A 25,090-nucleotide genomic window follows, 5' to 3' on the forward strand; every position below is an offset into this window, starting at 1 on the left:
GAGAACAACTCCAATGCCATCATCCAGTTTAGAAGCATTGCCCTGCTCAATGTGGAGGGTAAGATATTCTTCTCTGTCCTGGCCAGGAGAATGGTAAACTCCCTCATGGCGAATAAGTAGATCGACACAAGCTGCCAGAAGGCTGGAATTCCTCAGTTCCCTGGATGCATTGAACACTCCTTTATGATTTGGGAACAAATGCAGCAAGCAAAGAAGGAAAAGCGTGACCAACACTTTGAGTGGTTAGAACCAACGCGTACGGTTCAGTGCTGCACAAGTTGATAGACTTCACCTTGGACTTTAATGTTCCTCAGACTAATCAAATATCATTGCCAGATACTTTAACAACATGCATGGGTTTTGCCCTGGAAAGCTGCACAATTGGGCTAGAGGGCAGAATGCCATGGGATGTGCCATCTCCCCCATCCTTTTTGTGGTAGCCGTCAAAGTCATCGTCAGAGGGGCAAGGCAGGTTGTCAGAGGTATTAGGCTGGCATCAGGCGAGAGGCTCCCACCACTAAGGAGTTACATGGATGACGTCACGACCATCCTTCAGATGGCGCCATATACAACACGCTCCTGAAGCAATTTGACGAGCTGATCTCAAAATCAAGAAGTCTATCACTAAGGAAAGGAGTACCCCAAGACAAAATCACCTTTGTCGCTGGAGAAGAGCTGATTCCACAGCTCACTGAAAAAAAAAACTCAAAAGCCTGGGCAGGCAATACACCTCAGACTTGTCACACAGATGAATGGGAAAGCAGGCCAGACAACAACTTACTCAGGGCTGGCAAAGATTAATCGAAGCCAGCGACCAGGGAAGCACAACGTGTGGAGCTACCAGCACACACTATCCCAGCATGTGAAGTGGCCATTGTAGATCTGTGAGAGCAACATGTCAGATGTCAGCAGGATGGACGGGCAAGCAACAGCTACATCAGGAAATGTATGGGCTTGCCCCGCTGCTTTTCGGAGGCAGGCCTCTTTGGATGGAACATGCTGGAGCTTCCTTTTAATATCTGTCAGCCTTTGGTACAAGCAGGAGAAGGCACATTTTGTACTGGAGATGAAGGAATCCACGGACGATTTGGTAAGAAGCGCAAAAGTTCCAATCCACGCTGGTCGCAAGTGGAAAGCATCTGTCGAAGTGGAGATTGCCATCACCACCCTGCAACATACAGAGTTAATGGGGTCAACCCTGACAGATCGCACTGGCCGAGGCTGGGCCACCCCACAACTGTTCTGCTCCAAAGCTACCATAAGATGACAGAAGACCAGGGTGGTGGACGATGTCACCAGGGTCGGGCAGGAGCACTTCCACATAAGCCCCATATCCCAGGACAGTCAAGGAGCCTGGACATAATGGGAGGCGACAGTGCACAGGCACATCAGCTGGACAGACGTCCTGTGGATGACACAGATCAGACTAAACTGCCTGATCAATGCAGTCTACGACAACCTCCTATGCACCCAGAACCTCTCCGTGGTTCAGGTGTGAAGTCGATTGTCCGCAGTGCAGTACCACCAGTGCTAACCTCCAGCATGTACTTTCAGGATGCAACATGATATTAAGCCAAGAACACTTTTGATGGCGCCAGGACCATGTAGTAGCCAAGGTGGCAGAGCTCCTGGAAAGATGTAGGACGGCAGCAAACCTTACTTAGGGAACAACAAGGCCTGCGCAAACTGCGCAGAGCACCCACTCAGGATATTACCATCCTCAGACCAAGGTAAGGAGTGGCAAATCCTGGTAGATCTTAAAAGACGGCTTGTCTTCCCGAGAGAGATCATCACAACTACTCTCCAACTAGACGTTGTCTTGTAGTCTGCGGTAGAGAGATCAGTCCTCTTGATAGAGCTTACCATCCCCTGTGAAGAACGCATGACAGCATCCCATGAGAGAAAACATCTCAAATACTCAAAGCTGGCAGCAGAGTGCCAAGAGGTTGGCTAAAAAGCCAGGATATATCCTGTGGAGGTCGAAAGTAGAGGCTTTGTCAGCAAGGCAATAGGGATGATGGGGGCAAATCTGTGGAAAGCTGTTAAGAAGCTGGGAGTAGGGGCTGAGAAGGCAAGCTATTGACTGTGGCTGCGGAGTAAGGAAAGCATTCCCCGCCGGGAGATGTACTGGTGCAGAGGGTGAAACATCAGTGAATGGGGGACTCCCATCTAACGACCCTGCAGCCGCCCTTTGTGGCACCGAAGGCGGTGCGGCAGGCTGAAAGGCCGAAGCATCAACCAACACCCGGCCTGAGCAACAGTTAGAACACACACACACACATTTGATATATAATATACAGTGGGTACGGAAAGTATTCAGACGCCCTTAAATTTTTCACTCTTTATTATATTGCAGCATTTGCTAAAATAATTTAAGTTCATTTTTTTTCTCAATGTACACACAGGACCCCATATTGACTAAAAAAACGGAATTGTTGAATTTTTTGCAGATTTATTAAAAGAAAAACTGAAATATCCCTCAGCCTTAAGTATTCAGACCTTTTGCTGTGACACTCATATTTAACTCGAGTGCTGTCCATTTCTTCTGATCATCCTTGAGATGGTTCTACACCTTCATTGGAGTCCAGCTGTGTATGATTATACTGATTGGACTTTATTACCCCTCATTATTCTCGGGGACTTTAACAAAGCTAAACTCAACCACGAACTCCCTAAATACAAGCAGCACATCGAATGTCCTACCAGGGAAAATAATACTTTAGACCACTGCTACACTACGGTAAAAAACGCATACCGTGCTATACCTCATGCAGCCCTGGGCTCGTCTGATCACTGCTGAATTCACTTAATACCGACGTACAAGCAAGAACTTAAATGTGTGAAGCCTACAGTGAAAACAGTCAAAAAGTGGACCAATGAAGCCAAGATGGAACTTCAAAGCTGTTTAGACTGCACAGACTGGAGTGTCTTTGAAAATTCAGCTGGCAGTCTGGATGAATATACGGACACTGTCACATCCTATATCAGTTTCTGTGAAGTGGTTTGTGTACCAACAAAATCATTTCGGACATTCAACAACCACAAGCCGTGGTTCACTGCTAAACTTAAGCAGCTTCGCCAAGCTAAGGAAGATGCATATCAGAGCGGGGACAGGGCCCTGTATAATCGAGCTAGAAACCAGCTTACTAAAGAAATTAACATTGCAAAGAGGATCTATGCAGCAAAGTTGGAAAAACAGTTTAGCGCAAACGACTCAAAATCAGTCTGGCATGCATTCCAATCGCTGACTAATTACAAGCGACGATCCCCCCAAGCTGAGAACAATAGCACACTAGCCAACGACTTGAATACCTTCTATTGCAGATTTGAAAAGGACAGTTTCACTCCACACACCCACCCGGCCGCACCCGCGACCACAACCACACCTCTGACTTCTGCGTTAACCATCCATGAACAGGATGTGAGACGCATCTTCAAACAACAGAAGATTAACAAAGCGGCAGGACCGGACAAAGTGTCCCCATCCTGCCTCAAAGTCTGCGGGGACCAGCTCGCTCCAGTCTTCACTCAGATCTTCAACAGATCTTTGGAAATGTGCGAAGTTCCATCCTGTTTCAAACGCTCCACCATCATTCCAGTCCCCAAGAAACCTGCAATCTCTGGTCTGAATGACTACAGGCCTGTCGCTTTGACATCTGTGGTCATGAAGTCCTTTGAACGTCTCGTGCTGGACCACCTCAAGAGTGTCACAGGTCCCCTGCTGGACCCCCTGCAGTTTGCCTACCAAGCGAACAGGTCTGCGGATGATGCAGTCAACATGGGACTGCACTTCATCCTAGAACACCTCGACAGTGCAGGGACCTAAGCGAGGATCCTGTTCGTGGACTTCAGCTCAGCGTTCAACACCATCATCCCTGAACTCCTTTCAACCAAGCTTCTCCAGCTCAGCGTCTCACCTGCCATCTGCCAGTGGATTTACAGCTTTCTGACGGGCAGGACACAGCAGGTCAGGCTGGGGGAGGCCACCTCATCCACACGCAGCATCAGCACTGGGGCGCCCCAAGGTTGTGTCCTCTCTCCGCTGCTCTTCTCTCTCTACACGAACGACTGCACCTCAGCGAACCCGACTGTCAAGCTCCTGAAGTTTGCAGATGACACCACTGTCATCGGCCTCATCAAGGACGGTGACGAGTCTGCATATCGACAGGAAGCGGAGCGGCTGGAGCTGTGGTGCGGCCGACACAACCTGGAGCTGAACACGCTCAAGACGGTAGAGATGATCGTGGACTTCAGGAGGCATCCTTCGCCACAGCTGCCCCTCACGTTGTCCAGCTGCCTTGTGTCAACCGTCGAGACCTTCAAGTTCCTGGGAATTACAATCTCTCAGGACCTGAAGTGGGCGACCAACATCAACTCCGTCCTCAAAAAGGCCCAGCAGAGGATGTACTTCCTGCGGCTTCTGAGAAAGCACGGCCTGCCACCGGAGCTGCTGAGACAGTTCTACACAGCGGTCATCGAATCAGTCCTGTGTTCTTCCATCACAGTCTGGTTTGGTGCTGCTACAAAAAAGGACAAACTCCGACTGCAACGGACAATCAAAACTGCTGAAAGGATTGCCGGTACCCCCCTACCCACCATTGAGGACTTGCACGCTGCCAGAACTAAGACAAGGGCGTGCAAAATCCTCTCGGACCGTCTGCACCCCGGTCACCAGCTCTTCCAGCTCCTTCCCTCAGGTAGGCGCTACCGATCAACGCAAACTAGAACTAGTAGATATTCCAACAGCTTCTTCCCTCTTGCGATCAACTTCTTAAACACCTAACCTATCATTCCATTACAATAAGCTGGGAATTTTTTTACTTGAGTTCGTTGTCACATTTCTCTGGGGCCAATTATGTATTACTCGTGCACTCACTGTAGTTGTCTCGCCATGCTGCACTATTTGCATATACTGGCCACTCATGCCAGAGTAGCATCTGCTCCATTTGCACACTGATTGAGGAGTATCTGTAACATTTGCACAACCAACATTGTCCCAGATGATCGCACTACTCGTCACTTTAAACCGCATACACTCCTTGAAGTCTCAGCGCCCTTTGCACAATGGTCATTGCACCGGACTATTGCAATATTAGTCATTCGAACTGCTCTAAGTGCTAGAGGACTCTGCATCTTTTTGCACAATTGTTTTTTGTCAATGTCTTTATGTCTCCAAAGTGTTCTGTAAATTGACTGTCTGTTGTACTAGAGCGGCTCCAACTACCGGAGACAAATTCCTTGTGTGTTTTGGACATACTTGGCAAATAAAGATGATTCAGATTCTGATTCTGATTAGGAAAGCCACATACCTCTCTATATAAGTCCTTGCAGCTCACAGTGCATGTCTGAGAAAATGAGAATCATGAGGTCAAAGGAACTGCCTGAAGAGCTCAGAGACAGAATTGTGGCAAGGCACAGATCTGGCCAAGGTTACAAAAAAAAAGAGCACAGTAGCCTCTTTTGTTTGTTATCGTGATAGCACTAGCCCATTGTTTGGTCAAAACTACAAGACAACACAATCATTCACATTTTACTAACACCTTTAAGCAAAGCAAACCATATCAGCACAGCATTCTCTTGTTTCTATCCCCATTTCATGGTGGCTTCTAGTAGCAAGCTGTTTGTATCTGTATGGGAAGGCCACTTGATTGATTGGGACTACGTTGTTTTTTTAACAAATATTACAATTGTGATTTAGCATGCGATTTTTGGGGTTAAGTTTGTTTTCTTCAGCATTATTCACTAAATGCAATGAATAAATCATTCAATAGTATGACCAACCACTTTTGGAGAATTGTTCGCTATTTGCCAAACTGCGCAGAAGTACCTGTTCTACAAATATGTGGTATTGTTTCATTTTTGACAAGGTATCGCAGTAGTATTGGTGTGCTGTACAAACGTATTTGGGTCATTGTCCAAAGGATGGACATCCTCTTTGAGCTTCAATTGACAGGTCTTAAGTTCTTCTGCATGCACAATATCATGATAAACTTGGGGATTCATTATCCATTAATAATAGCAATATTTCCAGGCCTTGAGGCAGCAAATCAGTCCACACCACAATGACCCCTCCACAGTTGGGATGAGGGCTTCAAATCTAATTTGATTTCATCTGTCTACACATGCTGTGGAACATTTATGTATTCTTTAGCAAACTGCAATTCTGTGGCAATGTATTTTGGAACACCAGTGGCATCTACCATGGTGTCCTCCAAAGACATTCATTCTTGTTTAATGTTTGTCAAGAGATCTCAGCAGGTATCAGTTTTGTCAATTTTGAGTTTCAATTTTGAGTTGAGTTTCAGGTTATTTCAGACCATTGTGGGTTTTACTTTCATTGAGCTGTTTCCAGACAGGCGTTTTAATTTCACTGATTTTTTAAGCCCCACAAAATAGTGTATTATCGCTATGTAAACACAGAAAGAAACACTAAAGATTAGATTCTTTCATAGGGAAAATATGTTTGTAGGTTTTTCCTCTCTTTAATAACCAGCAGCCAAATATAAGCTCATTTCACCCAAATCTGTGTTTCTGACCAAAAGAAAAAGCCTTTTTGTGCAGTTACATCAAGCAGAAAAGTGACTGACATTAATTGCTTTTTTTTTTTTTTTTACTTTAGTGATGAGCACAAACATCAGTACATGAACACACCACTGATAACTGGCTTTTAATACCAAAATAATTTATTATATTTTTATATTTTAAATTTAATCATTACGATCAAATCTGCACCACAATTTTATCTCATTTCGCTGACTTTTCATGTGCAGACCGTATACCTCCTTGCTGTATCGCCTCCTTGTTGGTGGGCTTTTGGCGTTCAAGTGTCCGTCAACCTGTCCGTCAAGTCTGCTTTAGGTGTCAGTAAGGAACCATTGAACTCTGTCCCTCAAACTGACTCCCACATCTGTAATTATCCTCGTTTTCTTCATACTCCTCCTCCTTTTGTTTGATGGTCCAGGAGGTTGCATGCGTCCAGTAGGAACGTATGCTAGATGCATGATCAGTTAGTTATAAAAATATTTACAATTACCAAAGAATGCATGTTTTTATTCTACCGTGTTCTGTGGGGAGTGCTCTTTTTCAGACACCAAAGGCATGAAAAAGGTGACAAAAAAAAAAAAAAAAAAAAAACATTGTAGGAGGGTCCTGGGGGGATCCCACGGGCCCCCGCAGAGATTTTTTTTTTATTTTAACATAAATTAAGAAATCTGGAAGACTCTGAAGAGTACAATAAGGCAAAATCAACACATTTTCTTCACGCAGAAAAACATTTATTTACACCGCTCAAGTACATGTTGATATCCAAATTAAAAATTACATTTGCCTTTTTTTTGTTTTGGCCTCCAACTTGAGCTAGGCCCATTTCCACCTGCAGCTGATGCCTGCTTCCAGCTGTGCCACATGAATTGCAAACCCCCTTTTAAGCACTCTCATTCTGGAAAACATTTGACTAAAATCATTGTCCGTTTCACTTCATTTTTCACTGTTACCAACTTCAAAGGCTAATCCCAAATGCATCCTGCAGGAAAACATTAAGTACAATAATTTTCTGAGTTAGCGCAAGCTTTGGCAAGTTAGCGCTTAGTATTATTTAGTCCTTACCTTCACAGTGATCCTCCGGGGTTTCTGGTTAGTAAGCGTGGTGGCTTGTAGGCAATCTGAGGGCAACCACCCTTTAGATTCATCCGGATCGAACTCGAAACTCCGGTTTAATTCATCCCACCTCTCTTCGTCTGATGAGATGGGTAGCCTCCAATGGTCCTTGTAACCTGACCTGGCTCAATCACTTTTCAATCACTTTTCACAAAAGTAATTGGCTCTGCGGCAGCCATCATTCCTCAGTCGCCATTTCTGACAATCGCAGGAATATTATTTTTCTCACTATTGTGTAAAATACTCTCTTTGTGTATAAACTGCTTGCATTTTATTTCTCCATTTTCTCTCTCTCGCTCCTTGTCTCTAATCTCACCTTCTCTTCCTATTGAGCTCTAATTCTAATGCATTGCTGCCCTCTGCAGGCGGCAGCTTGTCAGTGCAGTTGTTCACAAACCTAATTTTCACACCCAAACTATATGAGCCTCCCCGCCATCACCATTGAAAAACGCACTTGATATCACCAACAATTTTGTCCATGTGTGTAAATCGTGTCTTAAAAGTGACTGATTACTCCGATTATTTCATTTTTACAGTCTTCCTGAAACATTTCTATTTGTTTTTCAATTGAATTGTTCACGTAATAGCTCACATTACAGGCAGCAAAGTTCTGATATGATTCATCTTGGCGCCATTTGTTTTTACATCACAAAAAACAAGCATTTTAAAAACAATGTGGTAACATTTTAACATGCACTGTACCCCTGTACACCTCAGAATTAATCTTGTTTCTTCTGTAAGCAGACACATCAAAACAACTCAGCCTGCATTAGCAGTCATGATTAGTATTTTCACTTAAGAACATATTTTTAGAGTGCATATTACAAAAGTAATGGTTAAAATTATCCTAATACCTGGAAGTTGTCCACCAGGAGTGTTCTGAAGTGATGTGATTTGGGGAAAAGCTCACTGGCTATCTGAAAGGCCGATAGACGGATCTCAGCATGTTCTTGGTTGAGCTGGGACATTATTGAGTGGTAGACATGATCGATGCAGTCATTAGACTCCCTATGGGAAATAACAACAACAAAAAACAATTATTTCAAAATGATTTGGTGCACGTAAGTTGTCCATAGCAACTCTATATGAATGGTAATTTCTATACAATTCCAAGAATCAGGTACATACAGTAGCACAGACAGCACCAAGAAAAAAAGCGCTATGGAAAATAAATGGATGGATGGATGGATGGATGGATGTCTGTACAATATTTTTGTGTTATTCATTGCGCTTGCCCTCCCTCAGTAGATTTGTGTTTAAATGTGTTTGTATTGTTTTGAAAGTGTCTTTAAAGACCTTTTAAAAATGTAAATGCTGTACATGTTATAAAAACATGCAGATTACACGTATTGTGGGGGTGGACTGGAATGTAACCCCTGCGATGAAGAGGGGATTACTGCATACAGAATGGATCATCGGGATGGAACAGTTTTTGAAATCGATAAAAACAGCTCGGTTCGACTATTTCCCTTCGTTACGCGTGCATTCCATTTGCTTCATAACATCCGCGAGCAGAGTCACGTTACAGCACAGGAGAACTGAAACTTTGCTTCACCTGAGGATACGCAATGCTAGCATGTCGGGAGCTAGGCTTTAAAAAGTTAGAGGCATAAACACAGACTATTGTCATTTCTGCACAGTTTACCTGATTTGGATGAAAATACCCTCAAATAAAAGCTGAAAGTCTGCCGTCGCGGTTGGGGTCAGTTTCGTGGCAAACAAGCACTTCCTTTCCACTGCTCCTGTTACACCTTTAGCACATGCTGCAAAAGCTAACCAGGCTCCTTCAATTTGTGGCACCAAATTTTCATCTCCACCTTTTCCTTGAGCCATGCCCAGCACCATTTGTTTTTGTTTTTTTACACCTCTAATACTGTTTACACAATCTTAATAAATTTAGCTTCCGTTTTTCTAAAATATGCTGATTGTGTGTCGGGATTTGCCCTCACAAATTTGAGACTCGGGTACTCTGGTTTCCTCCAAACATCCCAAAAACATGCATGGTAAGTTAATTCCATCCATCCATTTTCTGAGCCGCTTCTCCTCACTAGGGTCGCGGGCGTGCTGGAGCCTATCCCAGCTATCATCATCATCAATCACAGGGCACATACATACAAACAACCATTCGCTCTCACACCTGCAGGCAATTTAGAGTCATGCAAGTTTTTGGGATGTGGGCGTAAACCGGAGTGCCCGGAGAAAACCCACGCAGGCACAGGGAGAACATGCAAACTCCACAGAGGCGGGGCCGGGGATTGAAACCTGGTCCTCAGAACTGTGAGGCTGACACTCTAACCAGTCATCCACCGTGCCGCGGTAGGTTAATTGAAGGCTCTAAATTGCCTGTAGGTGTGAATGTGAGTGCAAAAATGTGTTTGTTTACATGTGCCCTGCGTTTGGCTGGCGAACAGTTCAGGGTGTACCACGCCTCTCGCCCGAAGCTAGCTGGGATAGGCTGCAGCACACCCGCGATGCTTGTGAGGATAAGCGGTACGGAAAATGAAGGAATGACTTCAGGTCTGTGCTATAAGCCAGAAATTAAACTTAGAACTAAACTGCACTGTGGTGTTTAGGAGACAAAGTTGCTGTCTGTGCCATAAATTGCAAGAATATAAACACTAAGGTAACAGACTTCCTATCTGTGTTGCAAACCAGAAATTAACAAAACTATAGGAGGTGCGCTCTTGATCCTTTTTTGTTTTGTTTGTTTGTTTTTTAACTCTTGTATGACAACTTTAAAATATCAGATTTGCCGGGCCCAATGTGCATGCAAAGTTTCATTCGTTTTGGGGTGTTCAAAAATGTGATTCATTGGGGAGAATAAAAATAAGAAAAATCCATCCATCAATTTTCTACCACTTATCCGGTCGCGGGGGCAGTAGCTTTAGCACGGACGCCCAGACTTCCCTCTCCCCAGCCACTTCATCCAGCTCTTCCGGGGAGATCCCGAGGCGTTCCCAGGCCAGCCGAAGGACGTAGTCTCTCCAGCGTGTCCTGGGTCGTCCCCGGGGTCTCCTCCCGGTGGGACGTGCCCGGAACACCTCACCAGGGAGGCGTCCGGGAGGCATCCGAATCAGATGCCCCAACCACCTCATCTGGCTCCTCTCAATGCGGAGGAGCAGCGGCTCTACTCTGAGATCCTCTCGGATGACTGAGCTTCTCACCCTCTCTCTAAGGGAGAGCCCGGACACCTTGCGGAGGAAACTCATTTCGGCCGCTTGTATCCGGGATCTTGTTCTTTCGGTCACGACCCACAGCTCGTGACCATAGGTGAGGGTAGGAACGTAGATCAACCGGTAAATTGAGAGCTTCGCCTTTCGGCTTAGCTCCTTCTTTACCACAACGGACCGATACAAAGTCCGCATCACTGCAGACGCTGCACCGATCCGCCTGTCGATCTCTCGTTCCATTCTTCCCTCACTCGTGAACAAGACCCCAAGATACTTGAACTCCTCCACTTGGGGCAGGATCTCATCCCCGACCTGGAGAGGGCATGCCACCCTTTTCCGGCTGAGGACCATGGTCTCAGATTGGAGGTGCTGATTCTCATCCCAGCCGCTTCACACTCTGCTGCGAAAGCAGAGATGCAATACTGAGGCCACCAAATCGGACCCCCTCTACGCCTCGGCTGCGCCTAGAAATTCTGTCCATAAAAGTTAGGAACAGAATCGGGGACAAAGGGCAGCCTTGGCGGAGTACAACCCTCACCGGGAACGAGTCCGACTTACTGCCGGATATGCGGACCAAACTCTGACTCCGGTCGTACAGGGACCGAACAGCCCGTATCAGGGGGTTCGGTACCCCATACTCCCGAAGCACCCTCCACATGACTCCCTGAGGGACACGGTCAAACGCCTTCTCCAAGTCCACAAAACACATGTAGACTGGTTGGGCGAACTCCCATGCACCCTCGAGGCCCCTGCCGAAAAAGGGGGGCCACCACCCCAGTCTGCCAATCCAGAGGCACTATCCCCGATGTCCACGCGATGTTGGAGAGGCGTGTCAACCAGGACAGCCCCACAACATCCAGAGCCTTTAGGAACTCCGGGCGAATCTCATCCACCCCCGGGGCCCTGCCACCAAGGAACTTTTTAACTACCTCTGTGACCTCAAACCCAGAGATAGGAGAGCTCGCCTCAGAGAACCCACACTCTGCTTCCTCATGGGAAGGCGTGTCGGTGGAATTTCGGAGGTCTTCGAAGTATTCTCCCCACCGACTCACAACGTCCCGAGTCGAGGTCAGCAGCGCCCCATCCCCACTATACACAGTGTTGGTGGTGCACTGCTTTCCTCTCCTGAGACGTCGGATGCTGGACCAGAATTTCCTCGAAGCCGTCCGGAAGTCTTTCTCCATGGCCTCACCGAACTCCTCCCATACCAGAGTTTTTGCTTCAGAGACCACCAGAGCTGCATTCCGCTTGGCCAGCCGGTACCCATCAGCTGCCTCAGGAGTCCCACAGGCCAAAAAGGCCCAGTAGGACTCCTTCTTCAGCTTGACGGCATCCCTCACCGTTGGTGTCCACCAACGGGTTCGGGGATTGCCACCTCGACAGGCACCGACCACCTTACGGCCACAGCTCCGGTCGGACGCCTCAGCAATGGAGGCGCGGAACATGGTCCACTCGGACTCGATGTCCCCCACCTCCCCCGGAACATGAGCAAAGTTCTGTCGGAGGTGGGAGTTAAAACTCCTTCTGAGAGGGGATTCTGCCAGACGTTCCCACCAGACCCTCACAATACGTTTGGGCCTGCCACGTCGGACCGGCATCTTACCCCACCATCAGAGCCAACTCACCACCAGGTGGTGATCAGTTGACAGCTCCGTCCCTCTCTTGTCCAAGACATGCGGCCGCAAGTCCGATGACAAGACCACAAAGTCGCTCATCGAACTGCGACATAGGGTGTCCTGGTGCCAAGTGCACGTGTGGACACCCTTATGCTTGAACATGGTGTTCGTTATGGACAATCCGTGACGAGCACAGAAGTCCAATAACAGAACACCGCTCGGATTCTGATTGGGGGAGCCGTTCCTCCCACTCACGCCCTTCCAGGTCTCACTGTCATTGCACGTGAGCATTGAAGTCCCCCAACAGAACAATGGAGTCCCCAGCGGGAGCGCTCTCCAGCACCCCCTCTAAGGACTCCAAAAAGGGTGGATACTCTGAACTGCTGTTTGGTGCATAGGCACAAACAACAGTCAGGACCCGTCCCCCCACCCAAAGGCGGAGAGAGGCTCCCCTCTCGTCCACCGGGGTGAACCCCAACGTACAGGCGTCAAGCCAGGGGGCAATAAGTATACCCACACCTGCTCGGCGCCTCTCACCGTGGGCAACTCCAGAGTGGAAGAGAGTCCAACCCTTCTCAAGAGGACTGGTACCAGAGCCCAAGCTGTGTGTGGAGGCGAGTCCGACTATATCTAGTCGGAACTTCTCGACCTCACACACCAGCTCGAGCTCCTTTCCTGCCAGAGAGGTGGCGTTCCACATCCCTAGAGCCAGCTTCTGTAGCCGGGGATCGGATCGCCAAGGTCCCTGCCTTCGGCCACCACCCAGCTCACACTGCACCCGACCCCTATGGCCCCTCCCACAGGTGGCGAGCCCATGGGAAGGGGGACCCACGTTACCCTTTCGGGCCCATGGGTGCAGGCCCCACATCCTGTTCATGAATGGTCAACGCAGAAGTCAGAGGTGCAATGGGGGTCAGTGGTGCGGTTGGGTGGGTGTGGGCTGCGAAAGTGTCCTTTTCAAATCTGCAGGAGAAGGTGTTCAAGTCGTCAGCCAGTCCTCTTTTGTTCTCCGCTTGGGGGGGATGGTCGCTTTTAGTTGGTTAGCAATTTTAATCCTCGCCAGACTGACAGTCATTAGCAGTAATCTGTTTTTTGCCATCTTTTCTACATAATTTCTCTTTGCAATGTTGATTTCTTTTGTTAGCTGATTCCTTGCGCGATTGTACAGGACTGTGTCCCCACTTCAATAGGCGTCGTCTTTAGCCTGGCGAAGTTTTGCAGTGAACCACAGCTTGTTTTTATTGAACGTGCAAAATGTCTTTGTTGGTCCACACACCTTCACAAAAACTGATATAGGATGTGACACTGTCCTAAATCCGTCGCAGAATATTCCATCGATTTCCGTATCCTTGCTGCTGAACGCGGGTGGGATGACGCAGCCCTTAGGGGAATCTTTTCAAACGGTCTCTCCGAACAAATCAAAGACGAGCTTGCGGTCCGGGACGAGCCCTCCTCTCTCGAGGCTCTTATCGCCCTCTCCATCCATCTGGATAACAGACTGCGAGAGAGAGCCCTTGAGAAAGGGCTATGATCGCGTAAACACTCTCCCACTCTGAGCACCACGCAGTCGTCTTCCGCACTTTTGTCACTCTCCGTTGCATCCGATGAATCCATTCAAATTGGTCCAACACATTTAGATCCACAAGAACATCAGCGTCGTGTCATCCAGCGGCTGTGCATCTATTGCGGTCAATCCGGTCACTTTATTTCCTCGTGCCCCTTCCGACCAGAAAGACCAGACTCACCGCGTCCCGAGAGCGTCGCGGTGAGCCAAACCTCCGTTCCCGCAAGCTCTCCCTCCCGCATAACCGTTCCCGCTTGCATTGTCATTTCTGCTCATATCACCCCCATCGCTGCCCTTATTGATTCCGGTGCTGATGATCATTTTATTCATAAAGAAATAGTTCCAAATCCCTCTCCAACCACATCCATCCTTGAAAAAAGTCACAGCCCTGGATGGCCGAGTAATTTCCCTGGTCACCCATCAAACAGTGCCCATCACACGCTTTATTTCAGGCAATCACCATGAAAACATTTCCCTTTTTGTCATTCCTTCCCCTGAGACCCCCTTAGTTCTTGGTATTCCCTGGCTCAAACTCCACAACCCCGCCATAGACTGGGCTTGTTTATCCATCACCGGATGGAATCCTCATTGCCATTCCTACTGTCTGCTTTCTGCCATTCCACCCTCAGAATACCCCCCACCCTCTGCCGCCCCAGTGGACCTCTCACAAATTCCAGAAGAATATCATGACCTCTCCCCAGTATTCAGCAAGGACTTGTATGATTGCGCCATAGACCTCTTGCCAGGAGCTCCACTTCCCACCAGCCGACTCTACAATCTCCCCCGTCCCGAAAAAAAGGCTATGGAGGATTACATTCGCGACTCCTTGGCTGCTGGCCTCATACGCCCCTCCTCGTAGCCGGTTGAGGCTGGATTTTCTTTCGCTGAGAAAAAAGACACCTCTCCCCGCCCATGCATCGACCACCGAGGACTCAATGATATTACAATTAAAAATAAATCACCGCTACCTCATTGACCCGTCCTTTTAACCCCTCTGCGAAGCCCAAATCTTTACCAAATTGGACCTCCGTAACGCCTACCACCTCATCCGTATCCGATAGGGGGACGAGTGGAAGACCGCCTTCAATACCCCCCCGGACAACGCCCCTGCAGTTTTCCAAACATTAATTACTGACGTCCTCCGTGACATGCTCAACCGGTTCGTGTTTGTGTACCTCGATGACATCCTCATTTTCTCCCGCTCCCCCGAAGAACACCGCATCAATGTACGCCAAGTCCTCCAGCGCCTCCTCGAAAACCGTCTATACGTCAAACCGGAAAAACGTGAATTCCACCTATCCTCAGTACATTTCCTAGGCTACATCATTGCAAAAGGACAACTACAACCGGACCGCACCAAAATCTAAGCCATCATCGACTGGCCCATCCCCGCGACCCGCAAAGAACTGAGTTTCCTTGGATTCGCCAATTTCTACCGCTGATTCATCCATAATAACAGCAAGGTCGCTATTCCCCTCACCAGTCTCACATCCACCAGCTCCCCCTTTCAGTGGACCCCAGCAGCCTCACAAGGATTCAATAAACTCAAATCCCTGTTCACCACTGCTCCCATTCTGCGCCACCCTGACCCGTCCCTTCAGTTCGTGGTGGAGGTTGACGCCTCGGATGCCGGAGCTGGAGCAGTCCTCTCGCAGCGAGATCCCACGACCGACCCATAAACTTCACCCGTGCTTTTTTTCCCCCGTCGCCTATCTTCATCAGGAAGAAATTATGACGTCGGAAACCGCAAGCTGCTGGCCATTATAGGGCCCTGGAAGAATGGAGGCACTGGCTGGAGGGATCTAAACAACCATTTCTCAATTTGACTGACCACAATAACCTCGCTTACCTCCATACCGCGAAATGTCTCAACCCCCGACAAGCACGCTGGGCACTATTCCTCAGCAGATTAAATTTCAGTCTCTCCTTCCGTCCCGGTTCCCGTAACACCAAGGCAGATGCCCTCTGCCGTATTCACTCACCTCCTTCGAGCACAGCAGAACCCTAATCCATCCTTCCGGCCTCCTGTTTCGTTGGAGCGGCCACGTGGGAGATCGATCAGGTGGTCAAGGAGGTCCAAAAGACCCAACCTGATCTCAAGACCGGGCCTCCTGACTACCTGTTTGTCCCGGATTCAGCACGTTCGGAAGTCTTGCAGTGGGCCCACAACTCTAAATTAACTTGTCACCCTGGCATCACCCGTACTACCCAGTTCATTCAACAGCACTTCTGGTGGCCCAGCCTCATCAAAGAAACCCGAGAGTTCGTTCAAGCCTGCTCCGTCTGCGCCCGAGGGAAGTCTTTTCACCTACCTCCAGCTGCCTTGCTGCGCCCCCTGCCAATTCCCAGCCACCCTTGGTCTCACATCGCTGTGGACTTCGTTACCGGCCTGCCCCCCTCTGAAGGTAACACTGTTATTCTCACAAGTATCGATCGGTTTTCCAAGTGTGTCCATTATGTGCTCCTCCTCAAACTCCTGTCCGCCCTGGAAACTGCTAACATCCTTGTCTTACATGTCTTCAAACTCCATGGTATCCCCATCGACACAGTCTCCGATCGAGGTCCCCAGTTTTCCTCTTGGGTCTGGAAGGAATTCTGCAAGGCGGTGGGCGCAGCAACCATCTTATCCTTGGGGTATCACCCGCAGACCAACGGCCAGACGGAGCGGACCAACCAAACCCTGGAAACGGCACTCCGCTGTGTGGCCGCCCGCAACCCCTCCTCATGGAGTGCCTTCCACCTATGGATTGAATACGCTCATAATTCCCTCACCAGCTCCGCTACCAGTATGTCCCCATTCATAGCTTGCTACGGTTTCCAACCTCCACTGTTTGACATACAGGAGCAGGCGGTGGCAGTCCCCTCCGTACAAGATCCCCTCCAGAGGGCCCAGGCGGTTTGGAAGGACGTCCGGGCAGCGCTGAACCGGTCCGCGGCACGCAACAAGTAACACGCAGACCTTCATCGCTCCCCGACGCCCGAATACAAGGTGGGTCAATCTGTCTGGCTCTCTTCCCACGACCTTCCCCTTCAAACAGAGTCCCAGTGAACTTGCTCCACACTTCATTGGTCCTTTTCCCATCACCAAAATCATTAATCCCACTTCCTTCTAGTTAAAACTGCCACAGTCCCGAAAGATTAATCCCACATTCCACGTTTCGTTGCTCAAACCTGTCTCCACCTGCGCCCCTCTTTCCACAGCCCTAATTCTAATTATTTCCCGATAGCAGGGAGGATGAGTGACTATTCAACGTGGAATCAGAGTATTTTTATAAGAATGTGTTGATTTCATCGTATTTATTTATGAAATTTGTACTGGAAACATCAGTGAGGTTTGTGGTGGCCCCACGCCATCGTTAATATCGGACCCTGATAAATGCATTCAACTTAGGAAAAAAAGCCGAAACCATAGGTGTCAAACTCAAGGCCCGGGGGCCAGATGTGGCCCGCCACATCATTTTATGTGGCCCGCAAAAGTAAATCATGCTCGGCAACTTCCGTGATTTTTGCTAAAATCTGTATACAAATTCCAAATTGTCATAATAAACAATAAGTAACTTAAACAATACTTGAACAAACTATTATCCTTGTCTTCTGATTTCAAATTAGTTATCCCTCAATTTGTTGTGTAATGGTAATAATATGTTTTGGTGATGATTAAACATTTCTATGGTTTCACTGTTTTAACAGCCCTCTGAGGGAAAATCATAACTACAATGCAGCCCGAGACAAAAGAGAGAGAGTTTGACACCCCTGGCCTAAACATGTAGTTTTGTGACTTTCAAGATTTTACTTACTTGCATATCTTCTTGATTTCCTTCATTTTTTCCATGTTGATCTGTAGCTGTCCAGAAGTGGTAAGCTCCTCCACAAGCTCAGAGAGCCTGTCCCTTTGAGACAATTCCATTCCTAACAGTAACACCTATGGAGAGTCACATGCAGGTTTAACCACAACAGTCAGAATAAATTACAACTCCAGTATCGCACTTTGCCCTTGTATTGCACAATTCCCTGAACAATGTAAAACTCACCTGAGCTGCTCACCGGACTTCAGGAGGGAGGAAAACAGGGAGGGGGGGATAGACTGATAAAGATGAGAGTGATAAAGGTGAGAGAGAGAAAGAGAGAGAGGCAGAGCGAGAGAGAGAGAGAGAGAGAGAAACACTAGTGGTATGCGGTCTCCTGCTCATGTCAAGCCAAAGAATCACTGAATACTATGTTCAAACTGTCCATAAGGCAGTGTTTTTCAACCACTGTGCCATGGCACACTAGTGTGCCGCGAGATATTGTCTTTTGTGCTGTGGAAAAGTTCCAATTTTACCTAATTGGTCTAAAAAATATTTTTTGAAAACGAATTAGTTATTATCCTAAAATAATTAGACTTTACACCGATCTGATCGGTATCGCCCGATAATTAGCATTTTATGCTGATCGGCTTTAATGTCATAAATCACAGATCTGATCAATGACTCCGCAAAAGAAATTTACTTCACGTCGCCATCGTGTACAGTACATTCGTATTCAAAAACTAGTTTATTTTTAGCCTTGTCAGGTGTCTTTTGATGTAGTAATGTAAATATCTGACCACCAATGAAGTCATTTTTTTTTTAAAACATGTCAGCGGTGTGGGACAGACAACACGTAATGCCCGGATCAGACTACAAGACAAATTTGGTCTTTCACGATTGTACTATGTCAGACTCCTGCAATAAAATCTTGTATTCCGATACTACCGAATCCCGTTTTTTACGATCACTGGGCTTCATCTTGTCAACTCAAACACGACCGGACACACGCGTTACCACGCCGATGACAACAATGGATCGCGCCGTGTGTTTATAAGAACAAAATAGGGAAAAAACGTGTGTTGGTGGTCACCGGTGCTCAGGAGAGAACGTTCGTTTAAGGCTTGCTTGAGGTATGTTCACGTACTTTTACGGCTTGCAAGCAGGCCACAAAACGTTATGTAGCCTAGCAAGATAGTGCTAGCACTAACGGTTGTAAGCAAACATGCAGCCGTTCTGTCGAATCGTGCTCTAAGGTTTTGGTGTGTCTGAATTTAATTACAATAAAGTAACTTAACATTAAGTTAGCACCCATTATTTCTGTCATGTAATGTTGGTTTGATTGGACTGATTAGAATAGGCGGCACGGTGACCGACTGGTTAGAGCGTCAGCCTCACAGTTCTGAGGACCGGGGTTCAATGCCCGGCCCCGCCTGTGTGGAGTTTGCATGTTCTCCCCGTGCCTGCGTGGGTTTTCTCTGGGCACTCCGGTTTCCTCCCACATCCCAAAAACATGCATTAATTGTAGACTCTAAATTGCCCGTAGGTGTGACTATGAGTGCGAATGGTTGTTTGTTTGAATGTGCCATGCGATTGGCTGGCAACCAGTTCAGGGTGTACCCCGCCACCTGCCCGATGATGGCTGGGATAGGCTCCAGCACGCCCACGACCCTATTGAGGAGAAGCTGCTCAGAAAATGGATGGATGGATGGATGATTAGAATACGGACTATTGCAATATTAGTCATTCGAACTGCTCTAAGTACTAGAGGATTCTGCATCTTTTTGCACAATTGTTTTTTGTCAATGTCTTTATGTACCCAAACTGTTCTGTAAACTGTTGTACTCGAGCGGCTCCAACTACCGGAGACAAATTCCTTGTGTGTTTTGGACATACTTGGCAAATAAAGATTATTCTGATTCTGATTCTGATGATCTGACACTAGAGCAATGTTTTCCAATCTTTGTGGAGCCAAGCCACATATTTTACAATTGAAAAATCTCACGGCACACCAACAAACAAAAATGTCACAAAAAGTGGATACATTAATCACTGTATGTACTTCCTGACATCTAATTGAAGACCATTCAGTTGTTCTGTATGTCACTATGCCTCACTGGCATAAATAGATGAACAAAGATACATTATTTATTGTAAATATAATTTTTTAACAATTAAGTACACAAGTATGTACAGTAAATGAACAGGTCATTTCAATAGATACATTGCTCCATTTTGTCATCGGATCGGTGATCGGTAATCGTTTTTTTAAACTCCTGATCAGTGATCAGCCCCAAAACTCTTGATCGTGTAAAGCCTACAAATAATGTGCCCTTGTCGAGCGTCTGTGTTTTCTAATCACTTGTGATCGGCAGATTAACTGCAGTGGGCCAAAAAAGTATTTAGTCAGCCACCAATTGTGCAAGTTCTCCCACTTAAAAAGATGAGAGAGGCCTGTAATTTTTGTCATAGGTATACCTCACCTATGAGAGACAAAATAAAAAAAATAAAAAAATCCAAATGTGATTTTTAAAGAATTTATTAGCAAATTATGGTGGAAAATAAGTATGGCAGTTTTGGGGCTGTTGCTGGGCAACACAGACTTTCAACTCCCTCCAAAGATTTTCTATGGGGTTGAGATCTGGAGACCCGGCTAGGCCAGTCCAGGACCTTGAAATGCTTTTTTACGAAGCCACTCTTTCGTTGCCCGGGTGGTGTGTTTGGGGTCCATGCCATGCTGAAAAACCCAGCCACATTTCATCTTCAATGCCCTTGCTGATGGAAGGGGGTTTTCACTCAAAATCTCACAAGACATGGCCCCATCATTCTTTCCTTTACACAGATCAGTCATCCTGGTCCCTTTGCAGACAAACTGCCCCAAAGCATGATGCTTCCACCCCCATGCTTCACAGTATGTAGGGTGTTCTTTGGATGCAACTCAGCATTCTTTCTCCTCCAAACACAACAAGTTGAGTTTTTACCAAAACGTTTTATTTTGGTTTGACATTCTCCCAATCCTCTTCTGGATCATCCAAACCTTCTCTGGCAAACTTCAGACGTGCCTGCACATGTACTGGCTTAAGCAGGGGGACACGTCCGGCACTGCAGGATTTGAGTCCCTGGCAGCGTAGGGTGTTACTGATGGTAGCCTTTGTTACTTTGGTCCCAGCTCGCTGCAGGTCATTCACTTTGTCCCCCCGTGTGGTTCTGGGATTTTGGCTCACCGTTCTTGCAATCATTTTGACCCCACGGGGTGAGATCTTGAGTGGGGGCCCAGATCGAGGGAGTGAATCGAATTCCGTTTCCTAACAAGAGAGCTCTTTGGTCTTGGCTGTGGTGAAGTTTGGAGTGTGACTGTTTGAGGTTGTGGACAGGTGTCTTTTATACTTGATAACGAGTTCAAACAGTTGCCATTAATACAGGAAACGAGAGGAGGACAGAGGAGCCTCTTAAAGAAGTTTCAGGTCTGTGAGATCCAGAAATCTTGCTTGTTTGTAGGTGACCAAATACTTATTTACCACTATAATTTGTTAATAATTCTTTAAAAATATATTTTTTTTATTCCTCTCATTTTGTCTCTCATAGGTGAGGTATCACTATGATGAAAATTACAGGCCTCTCTCATCTTTTTAAATGGGAGACCTTGCACAATGGGTGGCTGACTAAATACTTTTTTGCCCCACTGTATAAGGGCTGTAGAACAGTGGTGAGGTGTGCGGTCAGTGTGACAGAGGAGTTTAAGATGGAGGTGGGAGTGAATCAGGGATCAGCCCTGAGCCCCTTCCTGTATGGGGACTCTGATGCAGATTCTCCAATCTCTGAGGTTGAGATCACTGAGGTGGTTAAAAAGCTCCTCGGTAGCAGGGCGCTTGGGGTGGATGGGATCCTCCAAGACTTACTAAAGGCTCTGGATGTTTGGGGCCATCCTGTTTGACACGCTTCTGATGGTACCGGTATGCTCTGGCCCAAAGACATATTTTTGCTTTACAGGGACTGTTTTCCTTCCATGGTTCCTGACAAATAAACTTACTTGAATGATTTTAAGAAAATATTAGCAGGGCTGGGGAAGAGGAGTTCATATAACATGTCCATGCACTAGGGCTGAACAATCTATCGTTATCGTATCGATATCTAGATATGAACATTTAACATTTAAGATATGAATATGGCAAAAGCTACAACGATATATACTTTTCCCACTTGCAACTGCATGTACAGCTCAGCCAGTCGTAAAAATAATTTAGGGCTGCTTACGCTTACCTTAACCACTTAGGCCAGAAAATCACAAACCTCATTTCATGCTAGCCAAAGGGAGGGAGCGATGGGCACACACACGCACACACAGTCAGTACAGAATTAGTACACCCTGACTGCTTCAGTGGCAAAAATAGGTTTTCCTCCATTATTTGGAGGTACTTTGAATTGAAAAAAAGAGGATCTTAACCAGAGTGAGGTGTTGTGCAGGTCGCTCTTGGGAAAAAAAATTGCTAAGTGACTCCACTTTCCTCGGCTCAGCAACATGGCAAGAAAATACTTCAACATGCTCTTAATCTATGCCTGAGTCCTGAGGTGCTTTTCCCTGAACTTGAAATTCAGGCAGTTCCACAACAGCTGATCTGAATTAGTTCAATCAGGTCTGAGCATGGTCAGCTGGAGCAAAAATCATACACGGCCACAACCAAAATACAACATCAGTAGAGCCCTGATATGAAACCGATAGAAACATGTCAAGTTGCTTACGTCCGCCTTGCAATTGGGGGTGCTAATGCGGGGGTATAGTGAAATGAAAATAGCCATCAATCCATTTTCCATACCCCTTATCCTCACTAGGGTGGGTGGGCGTGCTGGAGCCTATCCCAGCCAGCCAATCGCAGGGCACATATAAACAAACAACCATTCATACTCACATTCACACCAATAGGCAATTTTGGGTTTTCAATTAACCTAATGTGCATGTTTTCGGGATGTGGGAGGAAACCCACGCAGGCACGGGGAGAACATGCAAACTCTACACAGGCGAGGCCGGATTTGAACCCAGGTCCTCAGAATTCCGAGGCAGAGGTGCTAGCCAGTCGGTCACCGTGCCGCCCCCGCCCATAGTATTTATATATTTAGTTTGTTTGTTCCATTGCACTTACCAGCTTGTTAGGATCCTAAACCTTGGTCCAGATTTCAACTTATTCAGATGTGTTCTTAGTCATTTACTAAGTCAACTGATGCAGCAGTTTTGGTATACAGTAAACAATTTTTTGGGTGCAAACTGTACATGACGCACCTACGTTGTTTTTCTTCCCGTTGTTCTTGTTGCTCTTCTTCTTTTCTTCTTCTTCTTCTTCTTCTTCTTTTTCTTCTTCTTTGGCGTCGCCGGCGCCGCCATATTGGATGTGGCAAAATGGAGCACTCAGGACGGCTTTCCCCCCAATTCAGAGGGTGGGTTCGGAAACGTTCACTCATTCTCTACTCCTAAATCATTATATCTCGATTTTTATTATGTGGACTATAAGGTGTACTCATCAGTGAAATGAAAAATCGTCTGTGTCCCCATCAAGGGTCTATCGGCACCCAGTAGCGCTCCTAGCTCGTGTTGTTTCGTTCAGAAGAACGAATATTTTTACTGACCGAACTAAACTGAATCTGTTTATGAAATGATTCGTTCTTTGTGCTTGGAGAGAGAGTCGGCTGGGAGCGAAAACAGAACTGCTGAAGCGTCTGTCACTCACTTCTGAATCTTCGGCGAATGATCAATGAGCAGGCGGGGGCGGTAACGTGCAGGCGGGGGCGGGAATTAATTCAACGTAGTGCCATGTGTTTTGCAATTCGCCACAGCGTTGTCACTCACTTCGGCGAATGACCAATGAGCAGCCAGCGTAAGGCAGCGCCGTGCAGGCGGCCGAGGGATTTAAGTGAAGTGAATTTACTGAAGAACTGAAGAGTGATTAGTTCAGGGGAGGGACTTAAGTGAACTGATGTAAGCGGGTCAACCTGTGTGTTTAATGAAGTACCGTGTATATATATATCGTGACACAAAATCTGTTACTGCCTGTCAAGAAAATGCCTCCAGTGTCAACTGTGTGTATGTAGCTCGGTGCTCCTCCTCTGTAATTTCTTCTTCTGTGGTCCCCACTATGAATGCTTTATGCCCTTTTGTACAATCCTCCTGTGGGAGAGGAGGTCGAGTGGACAGTACAATTTACATGGCGGTTCTGCTGTTGTCTGTTTTATCCGAATAAAGGGAGATCGTATCCGAAAAGGTCCTGGTGTCACAGTATCATTCGCAGAAGCACACTGGTCACACTATTGTACTGAAGAACTGAAGGGTGATTCGTTCATTGAACTTCGTTGCAATGTGCTAGTACAATGAGTGATTAGTTTGCGCAAGGAACGAAGTCCTATGCAGTAAATGTACTCATGAGCGATTTAAACCGCAAGGACGTCAGGCTTTCACTAGCAGCCATTTCTTCCAGCTAAGGGCTAATGTTGAATTAGTCAAGCACATGAAAACAAGCACACATATTTAAAATAAATGTTTGCACTTGTCCTACAGTATGGTGGCCAACCTACCACCCAGGGTAAATTTTCGGCCCTTGCGTCATCGTGCCACTGCCCCAACCTGCCAGGACCTCAAACTGCCAGTACCCCAATGGGGTGCGAGGGCCCAATTATTGCTGGTCGCAGCTCTAGTTAGGGCCCGAGCAGTGACCTGTGAGGTCACTATTGTATTTATAGAAATTATTATTATTATTGTTATTATTATTATTGTTATTATTATTATTATTATTATTATAGCGTAACCCTCACAGTTCTGAGGACCGGGGTTCAATGCCCGGCCCCGCCTGTGTGGAGTTTGCATATTCTCCCCGTGCCTGCATGGGTTTTCTCCGGGCACTCCGGTTTCCTCCCACATCCCAAAAACATGCATTAATTGGAGACTCTAAATTGCCCGTAGGTGTGACTGTGAGTGCGACTGGTTGTTTGTTTGTATGTGCCCTGCGATTGGCTGGCAACCAGTTCAGGGTGTACCCCGCCTCCTGCCCGATGACAGCTGGGATAGGCTCCAGCACGCCCGCGACCCTAGTGAGGAGAAGCGGCTCAGAAAATGGATGGATGGATATATATATATATATATATATATATATAGAATAGTGCAGGGACCTACGCGAGGATCCTGTTCGTGGACTTCAGCTCAGTGTTCAACACCATCATCCCTGAACTCCTTTCCTCCAAGCTTCTCCAGCTCAGCGTCTCGCCTGCCAACTGCCAGTGGATTTACAGCTTCCTGACGGGCAGGACACAGCAGGT

The 25,090-nt window shown here is 47.0% G+C and overlaps 1 protein-coding gene across 1 annotated transcript in view; it reads right to left on the reverse strand.

Moving 5' to 3' along the window:
- uvssa (UV-stimulated scaffold protein A) overlaps positions 1-23,210 on the reverse strand; it is a 125,937-nt gene extending 102,727 nt beyond the window's left edge. Inside the window, exons 1-3 of the mRNA XM_061685342.1 lie at positions 23,071-23,210; positions 17,804-17,928; positions 8,511-8,664 (exon numbers count right to left, since the gene is read on the reverse strand). Of these exons, the coding sequence (XP_061541326.1) occupies positions 8,511-8,664; positions 17,804-17,913 (264 nt within the window). The 5' untranslated portion in view covers positions 17,914-17,928; positions 23,071-23,210. The remainder of the gene's footprint in view (positions 1-8,510; positions 8,665-17,803; positions 17,929-23,070) is intronic.
- Between the last annotated feature and the right edge of the window lie 1,880 nt (positions 23,211-25,090).

This window comes from Phycodurus eques, chromosome 9, assembly GCF_024500275.1.
Source record: "Phycodurus eques isolate BA_2022a chromosome 9, UOR_Pequ_1.1, whole genome shotgun sequence".
Lineage (NCBI taxonomy): Eukaryota > Metazoa > Chordata > Actinopteri > Syngnathiformes > Syngnathidae > Phycodurus > Phycodurus eques.